Source organism: Procambarus clarkii, chromosome 33 (genome assembly GCF_040958095.1).
Source record: "Procambarus clarkii isolate CNS0578487 chromosome 33, FALCON_Pclarkii_2.0, whole genome shotgun sequence".
In the NCBI taxonomy this organism is placed as follows: Eukaryota; Metazoa; Arthropoda; class Malacostraca; order Decapoda; family Cambaridae; genus Procambarus; species Procambarus clarkii.
This window is the reverse complement of record NC_091182.1, coordinates 37,430,341-37,451,566: the sequence shown is the minus strand read 5'-3', so window position 1 is coordinate 37,451,566 and position 21,226 is coordinate 37,430,341. Positions and strand designations below refer to the sequence as shown.

The window sequence follows — 21,226 nt, the reverse complement described above, 5'->3', positions numbered from 1 at the left end:
ATGGTGTTCCATACCCTGATGGCTTGGTGCTGCAGTCTGATGTTTAGTGGCTGCATGTTCAGGAGTTCATGGAGCTCCTGGATTGTCTGATCATATGGTGGACGGTGTTTTGCTGCTTTATGGGGGTGTTGAGGGGGATGGAGGTGTCGGGGAGTTGGGGGTGTCGGGGGGATGGGGGTGTCGAGGGGTATTAGGGTGTCGAGGGATGGGGTTTGGGGTGTTGGAGGGATGGGGGGATGTGGGTGTCAGGGGGGGGGGATGGGGGTGTCGGGGGGGGGGGGATTAGGGGTGTCAGGGGGGGGATTAGGGGTGTCAGGGGGGGGGATGGGGGGTCGGGGGGGGGGGGATGGGGTGTCAGGGGGGGATTAGGGTGTCAGGGGGGGATGGGGGTGTGGGGGGGATGGGGGTCAGGGGGGATGGGGTGTCAGGGGGGGATGGGGGTGTCAGGGGGGGATGGGGGTGTCAGGGGGGGATGGGGGTGTCAGGGGGGAATGGGGGTGTTGGGGGGGGGATGGGGGTGTCGGGGGGGGGATGGGGGTGTCGGGGGGGGGGATGGGGGTGTCGGGGGGGATGGGGTGTCGGGGGGGATGGGGGTGTCGGGGGGGATGGGGGTGTCGGGGGGGATGGGGGTGTCGGGGGGGATGGGGGTGTCGGGGGGGATGGGGGTGTCAGGGGGTGTCGGGGGGGGATGGGGGTGTCAGGGGGGATGGGGGTGTCAGGGGGGGGAATGGGGGTGTCGGGGGGGGGGAATGGGGGTGTCGGGGGGGGGGGGGAATGGGGGTGTCGGGGGGGGGGGGGGAATGGGGTGTTGGGGGGGGGGGAATGGGGGTGTTGGGGGGGGAATGGGGGTGTCGGGGGGGGAATGGGGGTGTCGGGGGGGGAATGGGGGTGTCGGGGGGGGGGGGGGAAAGGGGGGTGTCGGGGGGGGGAATGGGGGTGTCGGGGGGGGGGGGGGAATGGGGGTGTCGGGGGGGGGGGGAATGGGGGTGTCGGGGGGGGGGGGGGAATGGGGGTGTCGGGGGGGGGGGAATGGGGGTGTCGGGGGGGGGGGGGAATGGGGGTGTCAGGGGGGGGAATGGGGGTGTTGAAGGGGGGGGGAATGGGGTTGTCGGGGGGGGGGGGGGGAATGGGGGTGTCGGGGGGGGGGAATGGGGGTGTCGGGGGGGGGGGGGAATGGGGGTGTCGGGGGGGGGCATGGGGGTGTCGGGGGGGGGATGGGGGTGTCGGGGAGATGGGGTGTCAGGGGGGGGGGGCATGGGGGTGTCGGGGGGGGGGGGGCATGGGGGTGTCGGGGGGGGGATGGGGGTGTCGGGGAGATGGGGTGTCGAGGGGGGGGGAATGGGGGTGTCGGGGGGGGGGATGGGGGTGTCGGGGAGATGGGGTGTCAAGAGGATGGGGGCTGTCGTGGGGATGGGGGCTGTCGGGGGGATGGGGGCTGTCGGGGGGATGGGGGCTGTCGGCTGTCAGGGGGATGGGGGCTGTCAGGGGGATGGGAGCTGTCAGGGGGATGGGGGCTGTCAGGGGGATGGGGGCTGTCAGGGGGATGGGGGCTGTCGTGGGGGATGGGGGCTGTCGTGGGGATGGGAGCTGTCGGGGGGATGGGGGCTGTCGTGGGGGATGGGGGCTGTCGTGGGGGATGGGGGCTGTCGTGGGGGATGGGGGCTGTCGTGGGGGATGGGGGCTGTCGTGGGGGATGGGGGCTGTCGTGGGGGATGGGGGCTGTCGGGGGGATGGGGGCTGTCGGGGGATGGGGGCTGTCGGGGGGATGGGGGCTGTCGGGGGGATGGGGGCTGTCGGGGGGATGGGGGCTGTCGGGGGGATGGGGGCTGTCGGGGGGATGGGGGCTGTCGTGGGGGATGGGGGCTGTCGTGGGGGATGGGGGCTGTCGTGGGGGATGGGGGCTGTCGTGGGGGATGGGGGCTGTCGTGGGGGATGGGGGCTGTCGTGGGGGATGGGGGCTGTCGTGGGGGATGGGGGCTGTCGTGGGGGATGGGGGCTGTCGTGCGGGATGGGGGCTGTCGTGCGGGATGGGGGCTGTCGTGCGGGATGGGGGCTGTCGTGGGGGATGGGGGCTGTCGTGGGGGATGGGGGCTGTCGTGGGGGATGGGGGCTGTCGTGGGGGATGGGGGCTGTCGTGGGGGATGGGGGCTGTCGTGGGGGATGGGGGCTGTCGTGCGGGATGGGGGCTGTCGTGGGGGATGGGGGCTGTCGTGGGGGATGGGGGCTGTCGTGGGGGATGGGGGCTGTCGTGGGGGATGGGGGCTGTCGTGGGGGATGGGGGCTGTCGTGGGGGATGGGGGCTGTCGTGGGGGATGGGGGCTGTCGTGGGGGATGGGGGCTGTCGTGGGGGATGGGGGCTGTCGTGGGGGATGGGGGCTGTCGTGGGGGATGGGGGCTGTCGTGGGGGATGGGGGCTGTCGTGGGGGATGGGGGCTGTCGTGGGGGATGGGGGCTGTCGTGGGGGATGGGGGCTGTCGTGGGGGATGGGGGCTGTCGTGGGGGATGGGGGCTGTCGTGCGGGATGGGGGCTGTCGTGCGGGATGGGGGCTGTCGTGGGGGATGGGGGCTGTCGTGGGGGATGGGGGCTGTCGTGGGGGATGGGGGCTGTCGTGGGGGATGGGGGCTGTCGTGGGGGATGGGGGCTGTCGTGGGGGATGGGGGCTGTCGTGGGGGATGGGGGCTGTCGTGGGGGATGGGGGCTGTCGTGGGGGATGGGGGCTGTCGTGGGGGATGGGGGCTGTCGTGGGGGATGGGGGCTGTCGTGGGGGATGGGGGCTGTCGTGGGGGATGGGGGCTGTCGTGCGGGATGGGGGCTGTCGTGGGGGATGGGGGCTGTCGTGGGGGATGGGGGCTGTCGTGGGGGATGGGGGCTGTCGTGGGGGATGGGGGCTGTCGTGGGGGATGGGGGCTGTCGTGGGGGATGGGGGCTGTCGTGGGGGATGGGGGCTGTCGTGGGGGATGGGGGCTGTCGTGGGGGATGGGGGCTGTCGTGGGGGATGGGGGCTGTCGTGGGGGATGGGGGCTGTCGTGGGGGATGGGGGCTGTCGTGGGGGATGGGGGCTGTCGTGGGGGATGGGGGCTGTCGTGGGGGATGGGGGCTGTCGTGGGGGATGGGGGCTGTCGGGGTTGATGGGTGTAAGGTGTTGGGGATTGATTTTGCTTATTAGGTCATCCCAGAGTACACCAAACAATGGGATGACCTAATAAGCAAAATCCAAGTCGACTACAGAAACCCGGGAAAGTTCTGGAAAAAAGTAAAGACCCTGATGGGAAGCTCTTCTGAGGAAACACCCTACATCATAGACGCCTCAGGGAATAAACTCTATGAGGAGAGAGAACAAGAGCAGGAATTCAGGAAGTTCTGGGAAAAAATATTCAGGATAAACCCGGAAGAAAATTAAAATTTTTGCCCAATTAATGAAAGGGAAATTACAACTCAAGTCGATAACAGAGCTGCAGCACTACTCCCGACGCAAACAATAGACCTTAACAACATGCGCGATGACTGCCACCTTATGAAACACATAACCATTGCGGAGGTTCATAAAACAATTATGGGTTTCAAGAACAAGGCGCCGGGCAACAGCAAAATAAATAAGATGGTATTATCCAACCTACCAGTGATTGCACTCCATCAATACACATGTATCTTAAATGCAGCTCTTGCATCTGGACTATTCCCCACATACTTCAAGAATGCCACAATAAGATTAATCCCCAAGCCAGGTAAACCCCCAACCCAAACTGAAAACTACAGGCCAATTTCCCTCCTCGAAGTACCAGGTATAATATTCGAAAAAATTATCAATCAGAGACTGGTGAAGTATATGGAAGAGGAAGGGAAGTATAACACCAGGCAGCATGGGTTTAGAAACCGCAGAGGGGCCAATACAGCTATAGCCCTGATCTACGAGCATATAGCCAACGCAGTGTCGAAAAAAGATCAGTGTAATATAGTGCTTAGGGACGTCCCGAAAGCCTTCGACAAAGTGTGGCACACAGGCCTAAAATATAAGATATCTGAACTAGGGCTTCCTGAGAGATTTACTGCTACTCTCTGCAGCTTTATAGACAATAGAACTGCTAGGCTTAATATCGGCAGCTACTTGGGAGACGTAATAGAACTGAAAAGTGGAGTACCACAAGGAAGCTGCCTCTCCCCCACTCTATTCAACATATATACAGCTGACCTACCCCAACCCCAACATGGAGAATACATCACATACACTGATGATGTTACCCAAATAATATGCCAACCGGACCCATCAAAGCCGCTACTAGCCGACAAGACCAAGGCAGCAATTGAACTCATAAACAACTTTGAGAAGCAATGGAAAATTAGCACCAACAAACAAAAGTTCCAAATAATACACATTGCAAAAAGAAACAAGGACCCCATCATCCTTGATAACCAGCCGATCCAATATGCGGAGGTAGGCAGAATACTGGGACTTATGATAAATAGAACAGGGATACAAATTCATGTAAGGGACCGACTAAACAAAGCCAAAGCAGCATTAGGAAAACTGAGAAGATTCCGAAGCCTCAGTACTAACATTCAGATCCACCTATATAAGGCTCTAGTTCGGCCGCATCTAGAATATCCCCCATTACCACTACACACCATAAAGAAAACTAACATGCAGAAACTGCAAGCAGTACAAAATAAGGCGCTAAGGAGAGCAGCAAAACACCGTCTACCATATGATCAGACAATCCAGGAGCTCCACGAACTCCTGAACATACATCCACTAAACATCAGACTGCAGCACCAAGCCATCAGGGTATGGAACACCATCGAAATGTTAGAGGACCCAATGTTTGAAAGATTACTCCAAGATGTGACACCCCGCTCCCACAGCTGGTGGCCCAAGAGCCTCGATTCTCTGGACGAAAACCCCGCCCCACAGTATATAATCCCCAGATGAGTTATATATGTATATATATATGAACAGTTCATATATGTGTATGTATGAACAACTCGATAAATATGTATGACAACTCGATAAATAATAATAATAAAGAGCCTTAAACAGAATAACATGTGTGGAAGCATCGGAGTGTGTATATATGAATGCTACACAGTATTCATCTATGGACATCCATATATGGTGAAACACATGTGAAGAACCTCTCTCACACTCACAGCTCCCTGACAAGAGGGAGCCAGCTTAGCTTAGCTGCCAACACCCACACATGGTGTCAGCAAGGCGGACAGCCCGCCTGCTTTCATACCTCTCACTGTATTTCCCACTTCTATACTTCCCTTCACCTATGCCTCTCCTTCCTCTTTACTCCCAAAAAAAAAAAAAAAAAAAGGTGTTGGGGGGGGTGTTATGGGGATGAGGGGATGGGGGGGAGATGAAAGGGATGGGAGGGGGAGACGGAAGGGATGGGGATTGTTGGGGGGGTGTCAAGGGAATGTAGGCGTTGGGGGGGTTGTGGGGTGTCGGGAGGTTGTGGGGTGTCGGAGAATGGGGAGTGTCAGGGGGGTTGTAGGGTGATTGAGGGTGTCAGAGGATGGGGGGTGTTGGGGAGATGGGGAGGTGTGTTGGGGGATGGGGAGGTGTGTTGGGGGGATGGGGAGGTGTGTTGGGGGGATGGGGAGGTGTGTTGGGGGGATGGGGAGGTGTGTTGGGGGGATGGGGAGGTGTGTTGGGGGGATGGGGAGGTGTGTTGGGGGGATGGGGAGGTGTGTTGGGGGGATGGGGAGGTGTGTTGGGGGGATGGGGAGGTGTGTTGGGGGGATGGGGAGGTGTGTTGGGGGGATGGGGAGGTGTGTTGGGGGGATGGGGAGGTGTGTTGGGGGGATGGGGAGGTGTGTTGGGGGGATGGGGAGGTGTGTTGGGGGGATGGGGAGGTGTGTTGGGGGGATGGGGAGGTGTGTTGGGGGGATGGGGAGGTGTGTTGGGGTGATGGGGGGGTATTGGGTGGATGGTGGGATAGGGGAGGGGTGTTGGGTGGATGGGGGATAGGGGGGTGTTGGGGGAGGGGGGGGTGATGGGGGAGTGTTGGGTGGATGAGGGGATGGGGTGGTGTTAAGGGGATAGGGGGGTGTTGGGGGGATAGGGGAGTGTTGGGTGGATGAGGGGATGGGGGGTGTTGGGTGGATGGGGGGATAGGGGGGGTGTTGGGTGGATGGGGGGATAGGGGGGGTGTTGGGTGGATGGGGGGATAGGGGGGGTGTTGGGTGGATGGGGGTGTCGGGGGGGGGGACAGGAGAAATGGGGGTGTCAAGGGAATGAAGGTGGTTGGGGGGATGGGGTTGTGTGTTAGGGGTGGTGGGGTGGGGGGGGGGTCTGGGTGAATGGTGGGTGTCAGGGGATAATGAGGGGTGTCAGTGTGGGATATTTTCCCAGCAGGCATTTAATTGTTTTTCAATTTATTTAAATATTGATTTCTTGATATACTAAAATCACTTTATATTATTATTTTATTGCTTCAAAATGGACTGTATTTAAAGTTATCCTGCTAGATGTTTACCTGTACACAAGTTGGGGGGGTTATGTTACATAGTCTATTGATCAAATAAATGATAATTATAAATAAAGTAATGAATGATGTTCTACTATTAAATTGGATTAGTATTACACTAAGATATATTAATTTTGTGGTTAAAATGTTAAGTACTGTAACCCCGCGATTATCCGGGATTCGAACATCCGAAAAACGCCCTTATACGGCCAAAATCGTGAACGGATAAAGTTATCACAATATCCGGCCAAAATAGCCACAGGGACCGGATTAAAGCAGGTTTTCTGCAGAAATTACACTATCCGGTCAGTCCCCCAGATAATCGTGCCTTTGTCCGTATATGAAAACATGAGGCAGGCCATACGGTATTAATCCCGTCTGCCCGAGACTCGAGGCGCATGGTGTAGGTGGGGGTGGGGTGGGTGGGTGGTGTTGGGAGGGTGGGAGGGGTGCGTCAGGAGGGACTACCTGGGTACAGGAATTACCATTAATTTTAGAACAATTAATCATAGCCAAAAACAAATAAAATAACTACTAGTAATTATGTAATAACAAATAAATAAGTTTCCTAAAAGCATTGTGCACAGGCTGAAGTTTCCTTAAAAAATATTGTGAATTTTTTTCCTCCTGGCGGCCTACATAACGCGTTATGGCTGCCCCAAGTGGACCTGTCCAACATTGGTCAACCCATGTGCGTCCGTCCCTCGTGTTATACACAGTGCTGCGCCATTAGTGAAATATTTTTTTAAATAACTTTCTTAATTTTCATAGTAATTTTGAACATTTTTGGCCAAGAATATGTCTGGTAGCAGCATCAATCGTTCTGGAAGTGTTAAGAGGAAGAAGATTGTCCTAGCAATTAAAGACAAGTTACGTGTTGTTCAAACAGTGAGGCGTCACAGGCAGCCAAGCGCCTTCAACAAGTGAGGCGCCACAGGCAAGCCAAGCTCCTTCAACAAGTGAGGCATTATAGGCAAGCCAAGCGCTTTCAACAAGTGAGGCGCCACAGGCAAGCCAAGCGCTTTCAACAAGTGAGGCGCAAGCAAGCGCCTTTAACAAGTGAGGCGTCACAGGCAAGCCAAGCGCCTTCAACAAGTGAGGGGATGCAAGCGCTTCAACAAGTGAGGTGCAAGCAAGCACCTTCAACAAGTGAGGCCTCACAGGCAACCCAAATGCCCTCAACCAGTGAGGCTTCAGCAGCTGGCAGTCAAAACTAACTTAGCTTAATGAACTGTACAGTAATTTTAAGTGTTAATTTTAGTGTTGTGTTAGTATAGGTTACGTAAATTGTTAAGAATTTTTAACTTCAAGATGTGTGGCATCAATCAAGAAGACGAACACCAACAAGGTAAGTTGAGGTTTCTAGTTGAATATTTAATAATTGTATGTGGCAAGGCAATTCAAATTATGTTGTTTGTAGTATAAAAATAGTTGGAAATGGTCACTTTTGGACTCGTAGGTGAAAAAGTACCATTATCCGAAAAATGTGATAATCCGGCTGGGGGTCCTTCCCATATAGTCCGGATGATCGAGTGGAGACAGTATATGTAGTCTGTCATTCAATAAGTGTAACTAGTCATAGGCTTAAAGGCAGCTTTAGAGAGAAATTTTTTTATGAGATGTTTGAAGAAACTGCTTTTTATATTCTACTTTCTTAGTACATATTTCCATTTAAAAAAAAACAGCGTTGAATGTAATGAAACGCCATTTTCTGGGTGAGTCCCGGAGGCTTCCCGGAGCTATCCATGGCTGATATGGATACCCTAACTATTTTGCATCAGTCGATGTGGGTGGAGTTCTAGGCCTACCGGGGACCACGAGCCAGAACCTGGCCCCCTCACAGAGGCACGGGAAGCAATGGCCCATAGAATGCACATGTGATTTGGAGCATTCCATATCTGCCATCGACCGGGACAGGCACCCAGAAAGGTAAGCGCCCCAAAACAAACCCCTATTCTGGTTAACAACAAAATTGACAAACGAGTGGACAGAACTCCCCAAAAGAAAAATAAGCAAACCAGCTTGACGTCACATGAGCTGCGCCGCATGTCTGCGCAGCTTCCCCCTCCCCGGGAGGGGGAAGGGGGAGCCATAGACCCCCGAGCTGGCGATCCACACCCCAGTTCTGAGGCTGGACATCAAAAACCGCGAAAAACTGCCAACCGGAGGGCGGGAGAGATGCCGGGGAGCCTCCGGGACTCACCCAGAAAATGGCGTTTCATTACATTCGACGCTGGTTTTCTTGGGGGAGCCCCTGCGGCTCCCCGGAGCTACCTCACCAAAGACTACCAAGAAAAACCAAGGGCACTTACCCGGGAGGCGGTCGGTGCTCCACACCTCAAGACGAAGACGAAGCCGAGACCACAGGCCGCAACTGCCGACCTAAGGCAACACAGGCCCGACTGGGCCCAGGAATGTTAACAAGGTAGCGTGCAGCCAGGACCCTGTTCGACTGCCAAAATCCCCATGCCCGAATGTCAGTCCAAGACATATTGCCGAAGACGGCAGCAAGAGCAGCGAACTTACGAACGTCATGGGCACAGGGATAGACCGCAGGCTGGCTGGATTTAATAACCCTGCGGACGACCTGAGAGACCCGAACCCGCGAATAGGGAAGAAGGGAAACCAGATCAACCCAAAGCGCGTCCCCAGACACTGAAGCTGTGGCGCGCAGATAACGGCGGAGGGCCGCAACCGGACACAACACATGGTGAACCCCCAGCCTGACAAACCACGCATCAACAACCCAAGGACCCCTCCGGAAAGCAGCAGTCTCATTCTTCGCCAGAAAAGAGGGAGACGGCTACAACCGAACAAACCGAAGACCACGACCAGAGGAGCAAAAACCTCTGCGCCGGAGAAGAGCATGAAGCTCCGCCACACGACCCCCAGAGGCTAATGCCAACAGAAAGAAAGCCTTAGCAAAGCCATCTGGAACCGAAGGGGCCACCACAAAATGAGGAGTGGAAAGATAGAAGAGCACTCTGTCCAAGGACCAGGACGGCTCAGGCGGCGCACGAGCAGGCTGGAGGTGAAACAACGCCTGAGACAGCTTGCGAAACGGCGCAGAAGTAACATCAATACCGAAAGCAAGCTGCAGCGGCTCCGCCAGCGCCGCACGATACGAGGCGACAGTATTAGGCATCAGATGACGGTCCTGAAACAACCAAGAGAGAAAGGACAACACCACCCGAACCGAAAGCGAGGAGCAACGACGAAGGGTCAAAAAGAACCAGAAGGACCGCCTGGAAACTTCATACTGCCGCCGAGAGGAAACTTGCAGGTGAGAAACCAACAAGGAAGCCACCTGCTCACCATAAAGATGGTGATAAACATGAGTCAAAAACACCAAACGCGAAGACTCGTGGAGAAGAGTGAACCAGTCTTGTACCGGACTGGCCCGATCTCCTGAAAGAGGCAGAGCCGCGGAAAAACCTCCGGGTTCGGACACCGAGCAAGCAGCGCCTGAAACCATGGCTGGGCCGGCCACCAAGGGGCCAAGAGGACCACACGACCCTGGTAAGTCTCCAAGCGAGCCAAGACCCGGAGCAGCAGCCGAACCAGGGAAAAGAGGTACAAGAACCCCCACCTCGACCAGTCCTGCCGAAAGGCGTCGATCCCGACGGCCTCGCAGTCGGGGAAGGGCGCCACGTAAACCGGAAGACGTCTCGACCATGCCGACGCGAAGAGATCCACCTCCGGGCGCCCGAACGTCCGGCAGAGCCAACGGAAGGAGCCGGCATCGACCGTCCATTCCGTGGACAGGGGAACGAACCTGGACAGGCAGTCCGCCAGGACGTTGGACACCCCCTGGACGTGAACCGCCAGGAGAGCCAAACCCCAAGAACTCAGCAGACGAGTCACCCGAAGCGACCAACCCCAAAGAGCCAAGGACCGCATCGAACCCTCTCGGTTTAGACAATGAACCACTGGGGAGCAGTCCGAATGGAGCCGGATCGTCGATCCGTGGGCGACCCGAATCCTCCGAAGCGCAAACCATACCGCCACGAACTCCCGCACCGTGCTGTGGACCCGACAGAAGGACAGACCCCACCATCCCTGGCCGGCCTGGTGAGCACTGGTCACAAAACCCCAGCCTAGAGACGACGCGTCCGTGTACACATCGAGCGAGGGCTCGGGTAGGTGCCAAGGCACTGAACCCCGAAAAACCCGAAGAGGAAGCCGGCGACGCAGCAGCTGACACAAAGCCCCCAGTGGTCGAACCCAGCGATCGCGAGAGAGGCGGAAGGGACGTCCCCGAAGGAACCAGAACAGCCGACGAAGCCAAACCCGACCCGGCGGGTAGACCAACATCGCGAAGTTCAGGCTGCCACACAAACTCTCGAGCAACCGCCAGGTGACCCAAGAGCCCCCCAGAAACAGACCCAGGCGAGACCGCAGCCGAAGGAGAGACTCCGGAGGAAGAGACAAGGAAGCGGTCCGAGAGTCCCACACAAGACCCAGCCAGGACCGAACCTGGGAGGGCACCAGATGGGACTTCCGGCAGTTCACCAGGAACCTGAACCTGGCGAGCTGGGAAAGCACCAAATCCCTGGCAAGCAGACACGCGGACCGACTGGGAGCCCAAACCAGCCAGTCGTCGAGGTAAGCCAACACCCGAACACCTAAGAGACGCAGACGGGCCACCACGACCCGGGTAAGGCGTGTGAACACGCGAAGTGCCAGGTTCAACCCGAAGGGGAGACAACGAAAGCGGTAGCACTGACGCCCCACCACAAAACCGAGCCAGTCCCGGAACCCCACATGAATAGGGACGTGCCAATATGCGTCCTTGAGGTCCAGGGACACCATCCAAGCGCCCAGCTCCAACAGAAGCCGGACCTGGGACAGAGTGGTCATCCGAAACGAGGGGCAAGAAACCCAAGGGTTCAGACGGGACAAGTCCAGAATGAACCGCAGGTTCGCACAGTCCCGTTTCGGAACTGGAAACAGGCGGGAAACCCACCTGAGGGACGGAGTCGTTTCGACCACACCCAAGCGCACCCACTCCAAGATGACCTGACGGAGCGCAGGAGAGTAAGCCTGCCCCGTCAGCCCCGAACCCCCAGAAGGAGGCAGAGCCACCCAACGCCACCTCAGGCCGCGAGAAACGACCCGAAAAGCCCACAAATCGTGAGACCAGGCGTGAGCAAACAGAGACAGCCTCCCCCCCATCGCCCCGTCAATGGGGCGAACCGCAAAAGAGCCACTGCCCCTTACGAGAACCCGACCTACGCGCAGAGCGAACACTGCGCCGACCAAGCACAGGTGGGACCGCAGGTGGCACCGGCACCGAACCCGACACCTGTGGCCCACCCCGACGAACGGAACTGCGCGCCCTGGTACGACCCCGCCGGGAAGGAACCCCCCGGTTCCCCCGGAGAACCAACAACTCAGACATAGGGCGGCAAGAGGAAGAAGCCGCCTGAATATAATGTTCTACAGCAGAAGCCTCAAAAAGCAGAGGACAAAAGGGAGAAGACAACCTAAGAACCAGGGCCAAAGAGGAAGCCAGGAACGCCTGATGACACGCGAAGCACGCAGCGAAAAACCGCAGCAACACCAGGATAGGCGCAAAAAGCTTCAACATGGCAGACGACGCCCGAGCAGCTGAGACCAAGGCGTCATACCCAGGAACGGCCCCAAGCGCCTCAACATCCTCCTCATACCAATCCGAAGATAGCTCCAGGAGGGAAAAGAAACACAGGACCGAAGCCAAAAAGCCACGAGCGCGCAAATCCTCCGCCACAAGAGCAGCCGACAGGGAAGGAACCTGCACATGGAGCTGCACCGCACCAACGTCCCGCAGAAGGGCAGGAGCAAAAAGACACTCATTAAGGTGCTCAAAATCGCCCCCCAGGGAAACCTGGACCACCGTCAACGCCTCACGCCACTCAAACGTGCGGGTTCGACAGAACGAGTCCCAAGCATCCAGCGAAAACAAGGGGCAGTCTGCAAGCCAGGACGACCCCGGAACCTCATAACGAACCCAGTAAGGACATGAAGATCCAAACCTGAAGGAAGAAGGATCCATTATGGAGGCGTACTCCGGGTCACGCAGGAGGGAAGCCGCCAAGGCCGACCGCACCTCAGACAGAGAGATGCGGGAAGCCGAAAACCTCCGAAAAGACGGAACCGAAGAACCCACAGGGACACGGAACCGAACCCGGGGAGGAGCAGAACCCAAGTCCAAATCGTATGCAGAGGGGGGAAAGGAAAACCCCACCCCTTGCAACAGTAAGCCCCGCTCAGAAGGACGGAAAATCCAGGCGGGGTCCAATGGAGCCCAAGGCCCCCAAGTCAGCTCCTCCCCAACCCCAGGAGCCTCCACACCAGGCCCCGGGGCCGAGCCGTCCTCCAAAGCCCAGGCCTCACAAGAAAAAGCCGGGGCAGCCAAAAGCTCCGGAAGAGAAGGGGCTCACTGGTCAGATCCCGGAGTATCGCCCGAATGCCTCCATAGACTCGAATGCCTCCGTAGCCCCCCCCCCAGACAGGGCAACCCCCGAAACTGCCCGAGTCTCAGAAACCGCTAAACCCCACCCCGAAGCCCTCAGACGCTTAGGGGCCGGAAGCAGGGGGGGGGGGGGACAGAATGAACTACCGAAGGGGAAGAACAAGGGGGCGCGGATGGAACCAAGGCCGAAGCGACCAACACCCCCAAGTCTGGATCACTATACACAAAGCGGGGCAGCCGCAGGGCGTCCGGGGAAGCAAGAACTCGCGCGCGTTGCAATAACCTAAACCTACCATGCAACACATGAGCTGCCTGCACCCGAAGTAACTCATCAGCAGACTGGGTGAATTGAGTCACAAACAAGCAACACAGCTCGCAGGACTCAGGGTCGAATGTGTCACCGACCCAACAGGCAGCATGACGGAGGCAAAAACAATGAGAGTCACCCTGAGACAAGGGGACAGAGCAACCCTCAAACTCGCACACAGCGAGAGGGGACGCAAGGGTCTCCTCCATCGGACCCAAGAGCCCCCGCGGGGTTTCCCAGGGCCCCTAGACTGGGTCTGCTAAGGGTTATCCCAGGCAGGGCACTGCTAACCGGCGCCCCAAACTACCAAGCAATCTGCTAAAAGCTGAACCCATGGGACGTGTCCACTCGTGAGGGCGAAGCAGGGGGTGCCACCACACAAACGACCCTAATATAAAGGGACGGAAAAACAAGGCAGACAACCCCACCAGGCAAAAAGAAAAAGAAAAGAAAAACCACCTAAGTGGACAACGTACCCAGAGGAAACAGAGCCGGCCACTGTTAGAGGTGAAAACTAGCTATGCAGTACCCTGCACCCCACCAGTGCAATGACTACCACTTACCCCAAGGTAAACACGGGAGGAAAACCCCCAACACTCGGGGCGGTCAAACGCCAAGCAGCGAAAAGCCAACAGAGGTAGACCCAAGGTGACTTGTGGAAGGCAACCCCAAGCCCCAAGGGCAGTACTTACAGGGCACTCAGGGAAGGGGACCCTAAGCACACGCAGCCCGAGTACCTGGGAATACTACTCCCAGTTCACACGACCACCGTAAGAGCAGCACTGAAAACAAGTCACAGCACTGAAACAAGACTGGAGCTGGAGCCACACGACCATGCACTTTCCCATCAACCGAGGAACTGGGGTGTGGATCACCGGCTCGGGGGTCTGGGGCTCCCCCTTCCCCCTCCCGGGGAGGGGGAAGCTGCGCAGACATGCGGCGCGGCTCGAGTGACGTCAAGCTGGTTTGCTTGTTTTTCTTTTGGGGAGTTCTGTCCACTCGTTTGTCAATTTTGTTGTTAACCAGACTAGGGGTTTGTTTTGGGGCGCTTACCTTTCTGGGTGCCTGTCCCGGTCGATGGCAGATATGGAATGCTCCAAATCACATGTGCATTCTATGGGCCATTGCTTTCCGTGCCTCTGTGAGGGGGCCAGGTTCTGGCTCGTGGTCCCCGGTAGGCCTAGAACTCCACCCACATCGACTGGTGCAAAATAGTTAGGGTATCCATATCAGCCATGGATAGCTCTGGGGAGCCGCAGGGGCTCCCCCCAGAAAAAAAACGTAAATACTTACTGGAAACATGGAGAATACTCGTTTTAATTCTTCTTTTTTACTGTCAAACAGTTGAGGCATCACATAGATTAGTATAGACATGAGCTCAACCAAGTTATTCTGCAGAGGGGTACCAGTCAATAAGACACGACGCAGTGCCTGTATGAAGAAAGAAAACAAAGATTTTAGTACTCCAATACACATTTAATAAGCTGACATAGTGTAAAATATTTTATACACAATAATTGTCTCTAAAAGGATATAATTGTAAAATAATTTAATAAGAAAATTGCAGAGGAAATAAGGTCAAGACAAAAAAAAAAAATCCAGAGTTGAAGGTAATGAATCACCTATTTCTGGTACTGCCTCGGTGGCTCCCTGAAGCTAACTTGCCGAAGTAGCTCCTCTCTTACTCTCACATGAGTAACATCTACCTTGGGAGTCATGAATGGCCTCCCTAGCACCAGCAGCAGAACCCAGTCCAACAACAATTGGACCAGGGGGCAAGAGGTAAATGAATCCCACACCTCGACCAGTTCTGCCGAAAGGCATCCACCACGAAAGTCTCACAATCTGGGAATGGAGCCGTGTAAGAAGATAACCACCGATTCCACGCCAACGTGAAGAGCTTCACCTTGGGGCAACTGAACATCTCACAAACCCAATGAAAGTACACATCATTGACGGTCCACTCCTTGGAAATGTGACAGAAATGACACACCATCCATGGTGTGTCTTTTAAGGATTGGACATACCATGCATATGATTCACCCTGAGAACCAAGCAATGAGAATCCAAAAGCCTAGCATCTTGCAGAGGCCAGCTCCAAAGGGGGAAAGGACCAAAGTGACCCTCATAGTTCTGGGAATGAACCATTGGAGAGCAGTTGAAATGGAGTGAGAGGAAGACAAACCTTCTAAAGGGCCTGCTATACTGCCACAAAAAACATGCACCGTGCTGTGTGCCAAAAGGTACGAGCTCGCACAACGACTCTAGGAGACTTAGTGAGCACTGGTCATAAAACCCAACCTAATAAAGCCTAGGTGTCCACGAACAAAGTGATGGGGGACAAAGAAACCACTAAATGAAACACTGAAATGCCTGAAGTGGAAGCTGGCAATGAACAAGTCACTAAAGTGCAAACAGGATCTGCACCCAATAGTCCCAACAGATGTAAAATGGGGATAAATAAATAACTAGTAGAGTGCCAGAGGTCAAAACCTGGCTCAAGGAAAGTACCATGCAGGCAAAGTTCAGCTCCCGCATTACCAATATACCAACCACTGAATCACCTGAGATTGGTCCAACACCAGAAAGCTATGGCACTTCATGAGAGTAAAGTGCTATCTTCATTCTTGGTTGTTTGTTTTCTTTTTTTGAGGGAGTTCTTCTGACATTTAGTGGGCTTTGATCTTGTGTTAAACCATGCAGTGGTTTGTTTTGATACACCTAGCGTTCTGGGTGCCTTCCCTGGTTGAGGGCAAAGCTGATAAACTTTAAATGTAAAGAGTTCATGGGCCATTGCTCCCTGCACCATTCTGAGGAGGCAGATTCTGGCTCATGGTTCACTGTAGGCAACAAGAACTCTGAGACTGATGACACTCAAGTGGTATTGCACTTAATCGGTAAGATAGTTTCAGAGAGCCAGTGGGGCTCCCCACAGAAAAATAAAAAAATTAACTGCACCTATCCTCGCCTGCACCATTATTATAAACATTAGTTAATGCCAACCCGTTAGGGTAAGATTATATTATATAAAATTACAATTAAGCTAGGTTTGTACTAAATGCTGCACAATCTAGTCATTTATTTATAATATTTTTGTGCAGACATAGGTGGACACAGGACACTTCCCGAACATGAACGGCACGGAGATGCAACTCTGAGAACCCCCATCAGAACAAGCATCAAATTTGTGGAAGCCAAGAGCGGGCTCAGACAAGGCATCCATAGTGCAACTGAGCTCATAAGGATTTTTCAGGGCCTGCAGGATAGGCCCTGCAGAAAGCCCAAGCACTGGGGTCCATTACGCCGGTAAACCCAGTCAGCGCAGGCAACCAAAGCACAAGGTACAGCAGAGGGGGGCAGCAAGGAGGATCTATCACACACACCCTAAGCACACCTAATAAGGCAAAAGGCAGAACCCCTAAGCACACCTAATAAGGCAAAAGTCAGAACCCCTAAGCAAAAATAATGAAAACAAGAAAAAGTCCTATTGCAGCGAACCACCAGTCTGGAAGCAACATCGGTGCGCCTTGTGTTAACTAGATAACTGGTCATGCAGACCGAAGTGCACCCCACCAGCCAAAAACACTCCTGACCCAAGGAGAGACAAAGTCACAGACCAATGGCTTACCTTAAGGGTGAGGACCACCACAAGTGAGGAAGGCCCTTAAGGGAGTTGACATTATAGTACTCTAGTACTATAATGTCAACTTCTTGTGGATTGGCAATTATTATTTCATTTACCTTTAGGTAAACTTTAGGTGGGATAACTTCATTGAGCCAAGGGGGGCTTCCCACAGAAAATGCATTTTATTAAATTCAACACTTATGGGCAACCCCTCAAATATTTTCCTCTAAATGGTGCCTCATATGAGGAAACCTGCCAAAAAAAACCAGCGTTGAATGTAATGAAACGCCATTTTCTGGGTGAGTCCCGGAGGCTCCCCGGAGCTATCCCAGGCTGATATGCTAATGTCAGACTTTGGCATCAGTCATGTGAATGGAGTTCTTAGGCCTACCGGGGACCACGGCCAGAACCGGGCCCCCTCAGAGAGGCAAGGGGAGCAATGGCCTATAGAAGCCCCCGTGTAGTTGGAAGCATTCTATGTCTGCCATCGACCGGAACAGGCACCCAGAAAGGTAAGCGCCCCAAAACAAACCCCTATTCTGGTTAAAATTGCTACCTAATACCGAACTAGTGGATAGAACTCCCCAACCGAAAACAAGCAAATTAGTGTGACGTCACACACTGCCGCGCCGCTGTCTGCGCAGCTCCCCCCTCCCTGGGAGGGGGAAGGGGGAGCCCCAGACCCCCCGCGCCGGCTACCCACACCTCAGTTCTTGAGGCTGGATGTCAAAAACGCGAAAAACCGCCGACCGGAGGGAGGGAGGGATGCCTGGGAGCCTCCGGGACTCACCCAGAAAATGGCGTTTCATTACATTCAACGCTGGTTTTCTGGGGGGAGCCCCGTCGGCTCCCCGGAGCTAACTACCCACAGACAGAAAAAGAGGGACTTACCCGGGAGGCGGTCGTCGCTCACCCCTCAACTCGAAGCCAAGACAACTGGCTGCAACCGCCGACCCAAAGCAACACAGGCCCGACGAGGGCCAGGGACATTCACAAGGTAACGAGCAGCCAGGACCCTGTTCGACCGCCAAAATCCCCGCGCCCGAATATCAGACCAAGACATATTCCCAAAGACGGCAGCAAGAGCCGCGAACTTACGAACGTCATGGGCACGGGGATAGACCGCAGGCTGGCTAGACCTAATAACCCTGCGGACGACCTGAGAGACCCGAACCCGCGAACAGGGAAGAAGGGAAACCGGATCAACCCACAGCGCGTCCCCGGACACAGAAGCTGTGGCGCGCAAATAACGGCGAAGCGCCGCAACCGGACACAAAACATGATGCACCCCCGGCCTGACCAACCAAGCATCAACCACCCATGGACCCCTCCGGAACGCAGCAGTCTCATTCTTCGCCAGAAAAGAAGGAGACGGCTGCAAACGAACAAAACTATCACCACGACCAAAAGAGCAGAAACCCCTGCGCCGGAGGAGAGCATGAAGCTCCCCTACCCGACCCCCAGAGGCCAAAGCCAACAAGAAAAGTGCCTTGGAAAAACAATCCTGGACCGAAGGGGCCACAACGAAACGAGGAGATGAAAGGAAAGCGAGCACTCTGTCCAAAGACCAGGACGGCTCAGGCGACGCATGAGCAGGCCGGAGGTGAAACAATGCACGAGACAGCTTGCGAAACGGCGCAGACGTAACATCGATACCGAAAGCAAGCTGAAGCGGCTCCGCCAGCGCCGCACGATACGAAGCGACAGTGTTAGGCATAAGATGACGGTCCTGAAACAACCACGAGAGGAAGGACAAGACCACCCGAACAGACAAGGAGCTAACACGACGAAGACGCAAAAAGAAACGGAAGGACCGCCAGGAAACTTCATACTGCCGCCGAGAAGAAGCCCTCAGGTGGGACACCAACAAGGAGGCCACCTGATCACCATAGAGATGATGATAGACTCGAGTCAAAAAAACCATACGCGAAGACTCGAGGAGAAGATCGAACCAGCTACGTGACGTACCGGCCCGATCTGCTGAAAGAGGCGGAGCCGCGGGAAAACCCTCGGGTTCGGACACCGAGCAACCAGCGCCTGAAACCAAGGCTGGGCCGGCCACCAAGGGGCCAGAAGGACAACTCTCCCCCGGTAAGTCTCTAAGCGAGTCAGGACCTGGAGCAACAGCCGAACCGGGGGAAAGAGGTACAGGAACCCCCACCTCGACCAGTCGAGCCGAAAGGCATCGACCCCGACGGCCTCGCAATCGGGGAAGGGCGCCGCATAAACGGGAAGACGCCGCGACCACGCCGACGCGAAGAGGTCCACCTCGGGGCGCCCGAACGTCTGGCAAAGCCAACGGAAGGACTCGTCGTCGACCGTCCACTCCGTGGAGAGGGGAACGAAGCGAGACAGGGCGTCGGCCAAGACGTTGGACACGCCCCGTACGTGAACCGCCAGGAGAGCCAAACCCCGAGAACTCAGCAGACGAGTCACCCGAAGCGACCAACCCCAAAGAGACAAGGACCGCATCGAACCCCCGCGGTTCAGGCAATGAACCACCGGAGAGCAGTCCGAATGGAGCCGAATCGTCGATCCGCGGGCCACCCGAATCCTCCCCAGAGCAAACCACACCGCCGCGAACTCCCGCACCGTACTGTGAGCTCGACGGAAGGACGGATCCCAACGCCCCTGGCCGGCCTGGTGACCACTGGTCACAAAACCCCAGCCGAGAGACGACGCATCCGTGTACACATCGAGCAAGGGCTCGGGTAGGCGCCAAGGCACTGAACCCCGAAAAACCCGAAGAGGAAGCCGGTGACGCAGCAACCGACGCAAGTCCCCCGGGGGTCGAACTCTGCGATCGCGAGAGAGGCGGAAGGGGGAACCCCGAAGGAACCAGAACAGCCGTCGAAGCCAAACCCGACCCGGCGGGTAGACCACCATCGCGAAGTTCAGGCTCCCGCACAGCCCCTCGAGCAACCGCCGGGTGACCCGAGGGCCCTCCAGAAACAGACGAAGGCGGGACCGCAGCCGCAGGAGAGACTCCGGAGGGAGAGACAAGGAGGCGGTCCGAGAGTCCCACACGAGACCCAGCCAAGTCCGAACCTGAGAGGGAACCAGATGGGACTTCCTCCAGTTCACCAAGAACCCGAACCCGGCGAGCTGGGAAAGAACCAAATCCCTGGCTAGCAAGCAAGCTGACTGGCTGGGAGCCCAAACCAGCCAGTCGTCGAGGTAGGCCAACACCCGAACACCTAGGAGACGCAAACGAGCCACCACAACCCGTGTAAGGCGTGTGAACACGCGAGGTGCCAGGTTCAACCCGAACGGGAGACAACGAAAGCGGTAACTCAGACGCCCCACTACAAAACCGAGCCAGTCCCTGAACCGCGGATGAATCGGGACATGCCAATAAGCGTCCCGGAGGTCCAGGGACACCATCCAAGCTCCCGGCTCCAAGAGGAGCCGAACCTGAGACAGCGTAGTCATCCGAAAGGAGGGGCAATGAACCCAGGGGTTCAGACGGGACAAGTCCAGAATGAACCGCAGGTCCGCGCAGTCCCGTTTCGGAACCGGAAACAGACGGGAAACCCATCTGAGGGACGACGTCGTTTCGACGACGCCCAAGCGCACCCACTCCAAGACGACTCAACAGAGCGCAGGGGAAGAAGCCTGCCCCGCCAGCCCCGACCCCCCAAAGGGGGGAGGGGCCACCCAACGCCACCGCAGGCCGCGAGACGACCCGAAAGGCCCACGAATCGTGGGACCAGGCGCGGGCGAACAGCGCAAGCCGCCCCCCCATCGCCCCGTCAAAGGGGCAAACCGCGAAAGGGCCGGCGACCCTTACGAGACCCAGAACCCCGCACAGCGCGAACACCGCGCCGACCAGACGAGGGAGGGTCCGCAGGAGGAGCCAACCCCAAACCCGACACCAGAGGCCTACCACGACGAGAGGAACCCCGAGCCCTGGCACGACCTTTCCGGGAAGACCCACCCCGGGACCCCCGGAAAACCAACAAGTCCGACATCGGACGACAAGCCGCCGACGCAGCCTGAATAAACTGCGCCACGGCCGACTCCCCAAACAGGAGAGGACAAAAAGGTGAAGAACGCCTAAGAGCCAGAGCCCAAGCAGATTCCACGGAGGAACCCAGCACCGCCTGCCGACACGCGAGACGGGAAGCATAGAACAGGGAAACCGCATCCCGCAAAATCGGCGTGAACAGCTTCAACAAGGCAGCCGACGAACGCGCAGCCGAGGACAAGGTGCCGGACCCCGGGACGGACCCAAGCGTCCCCACATCCTCCACGAGCCAATCCGAAGACAGCTCCAGGAGGGAAAAGAACCGCAAGGCCGAACACAAAAGGCCCCGAGCGCGCAAGTCCTCCGCCACGAGCGCCGCCGAAAGGGAGGGAACCTGCA

General features: G+C 56.5%; 1 protein-coding gene across 1 annotated transcript in view; it reads right to left on the bottom strand.

The window, feature by feature from the left end:
• The window catches only part of Etl1 (SWI/SNF-related, matrix-associated actin-dependent regulator of chromatin, subfamily a, containing DEAD/H box 1), a 226,228-nt gene that overhangs the window by 96,513 nt on the left and 108,489 nt on the right, over positions 1–21,226 (bottom strand). Inside the window, exon 14 of the mRNA XM_045753686.2 lies at positions 14,529–14,666. Within this exon, the coding sequence (XP_045609642.2) occupies positions 14,529–14,666 (138 nt within the window). The remainder of the gene's footprint in view (positions 1–14,528; positions 14,667–21,226) is intronic.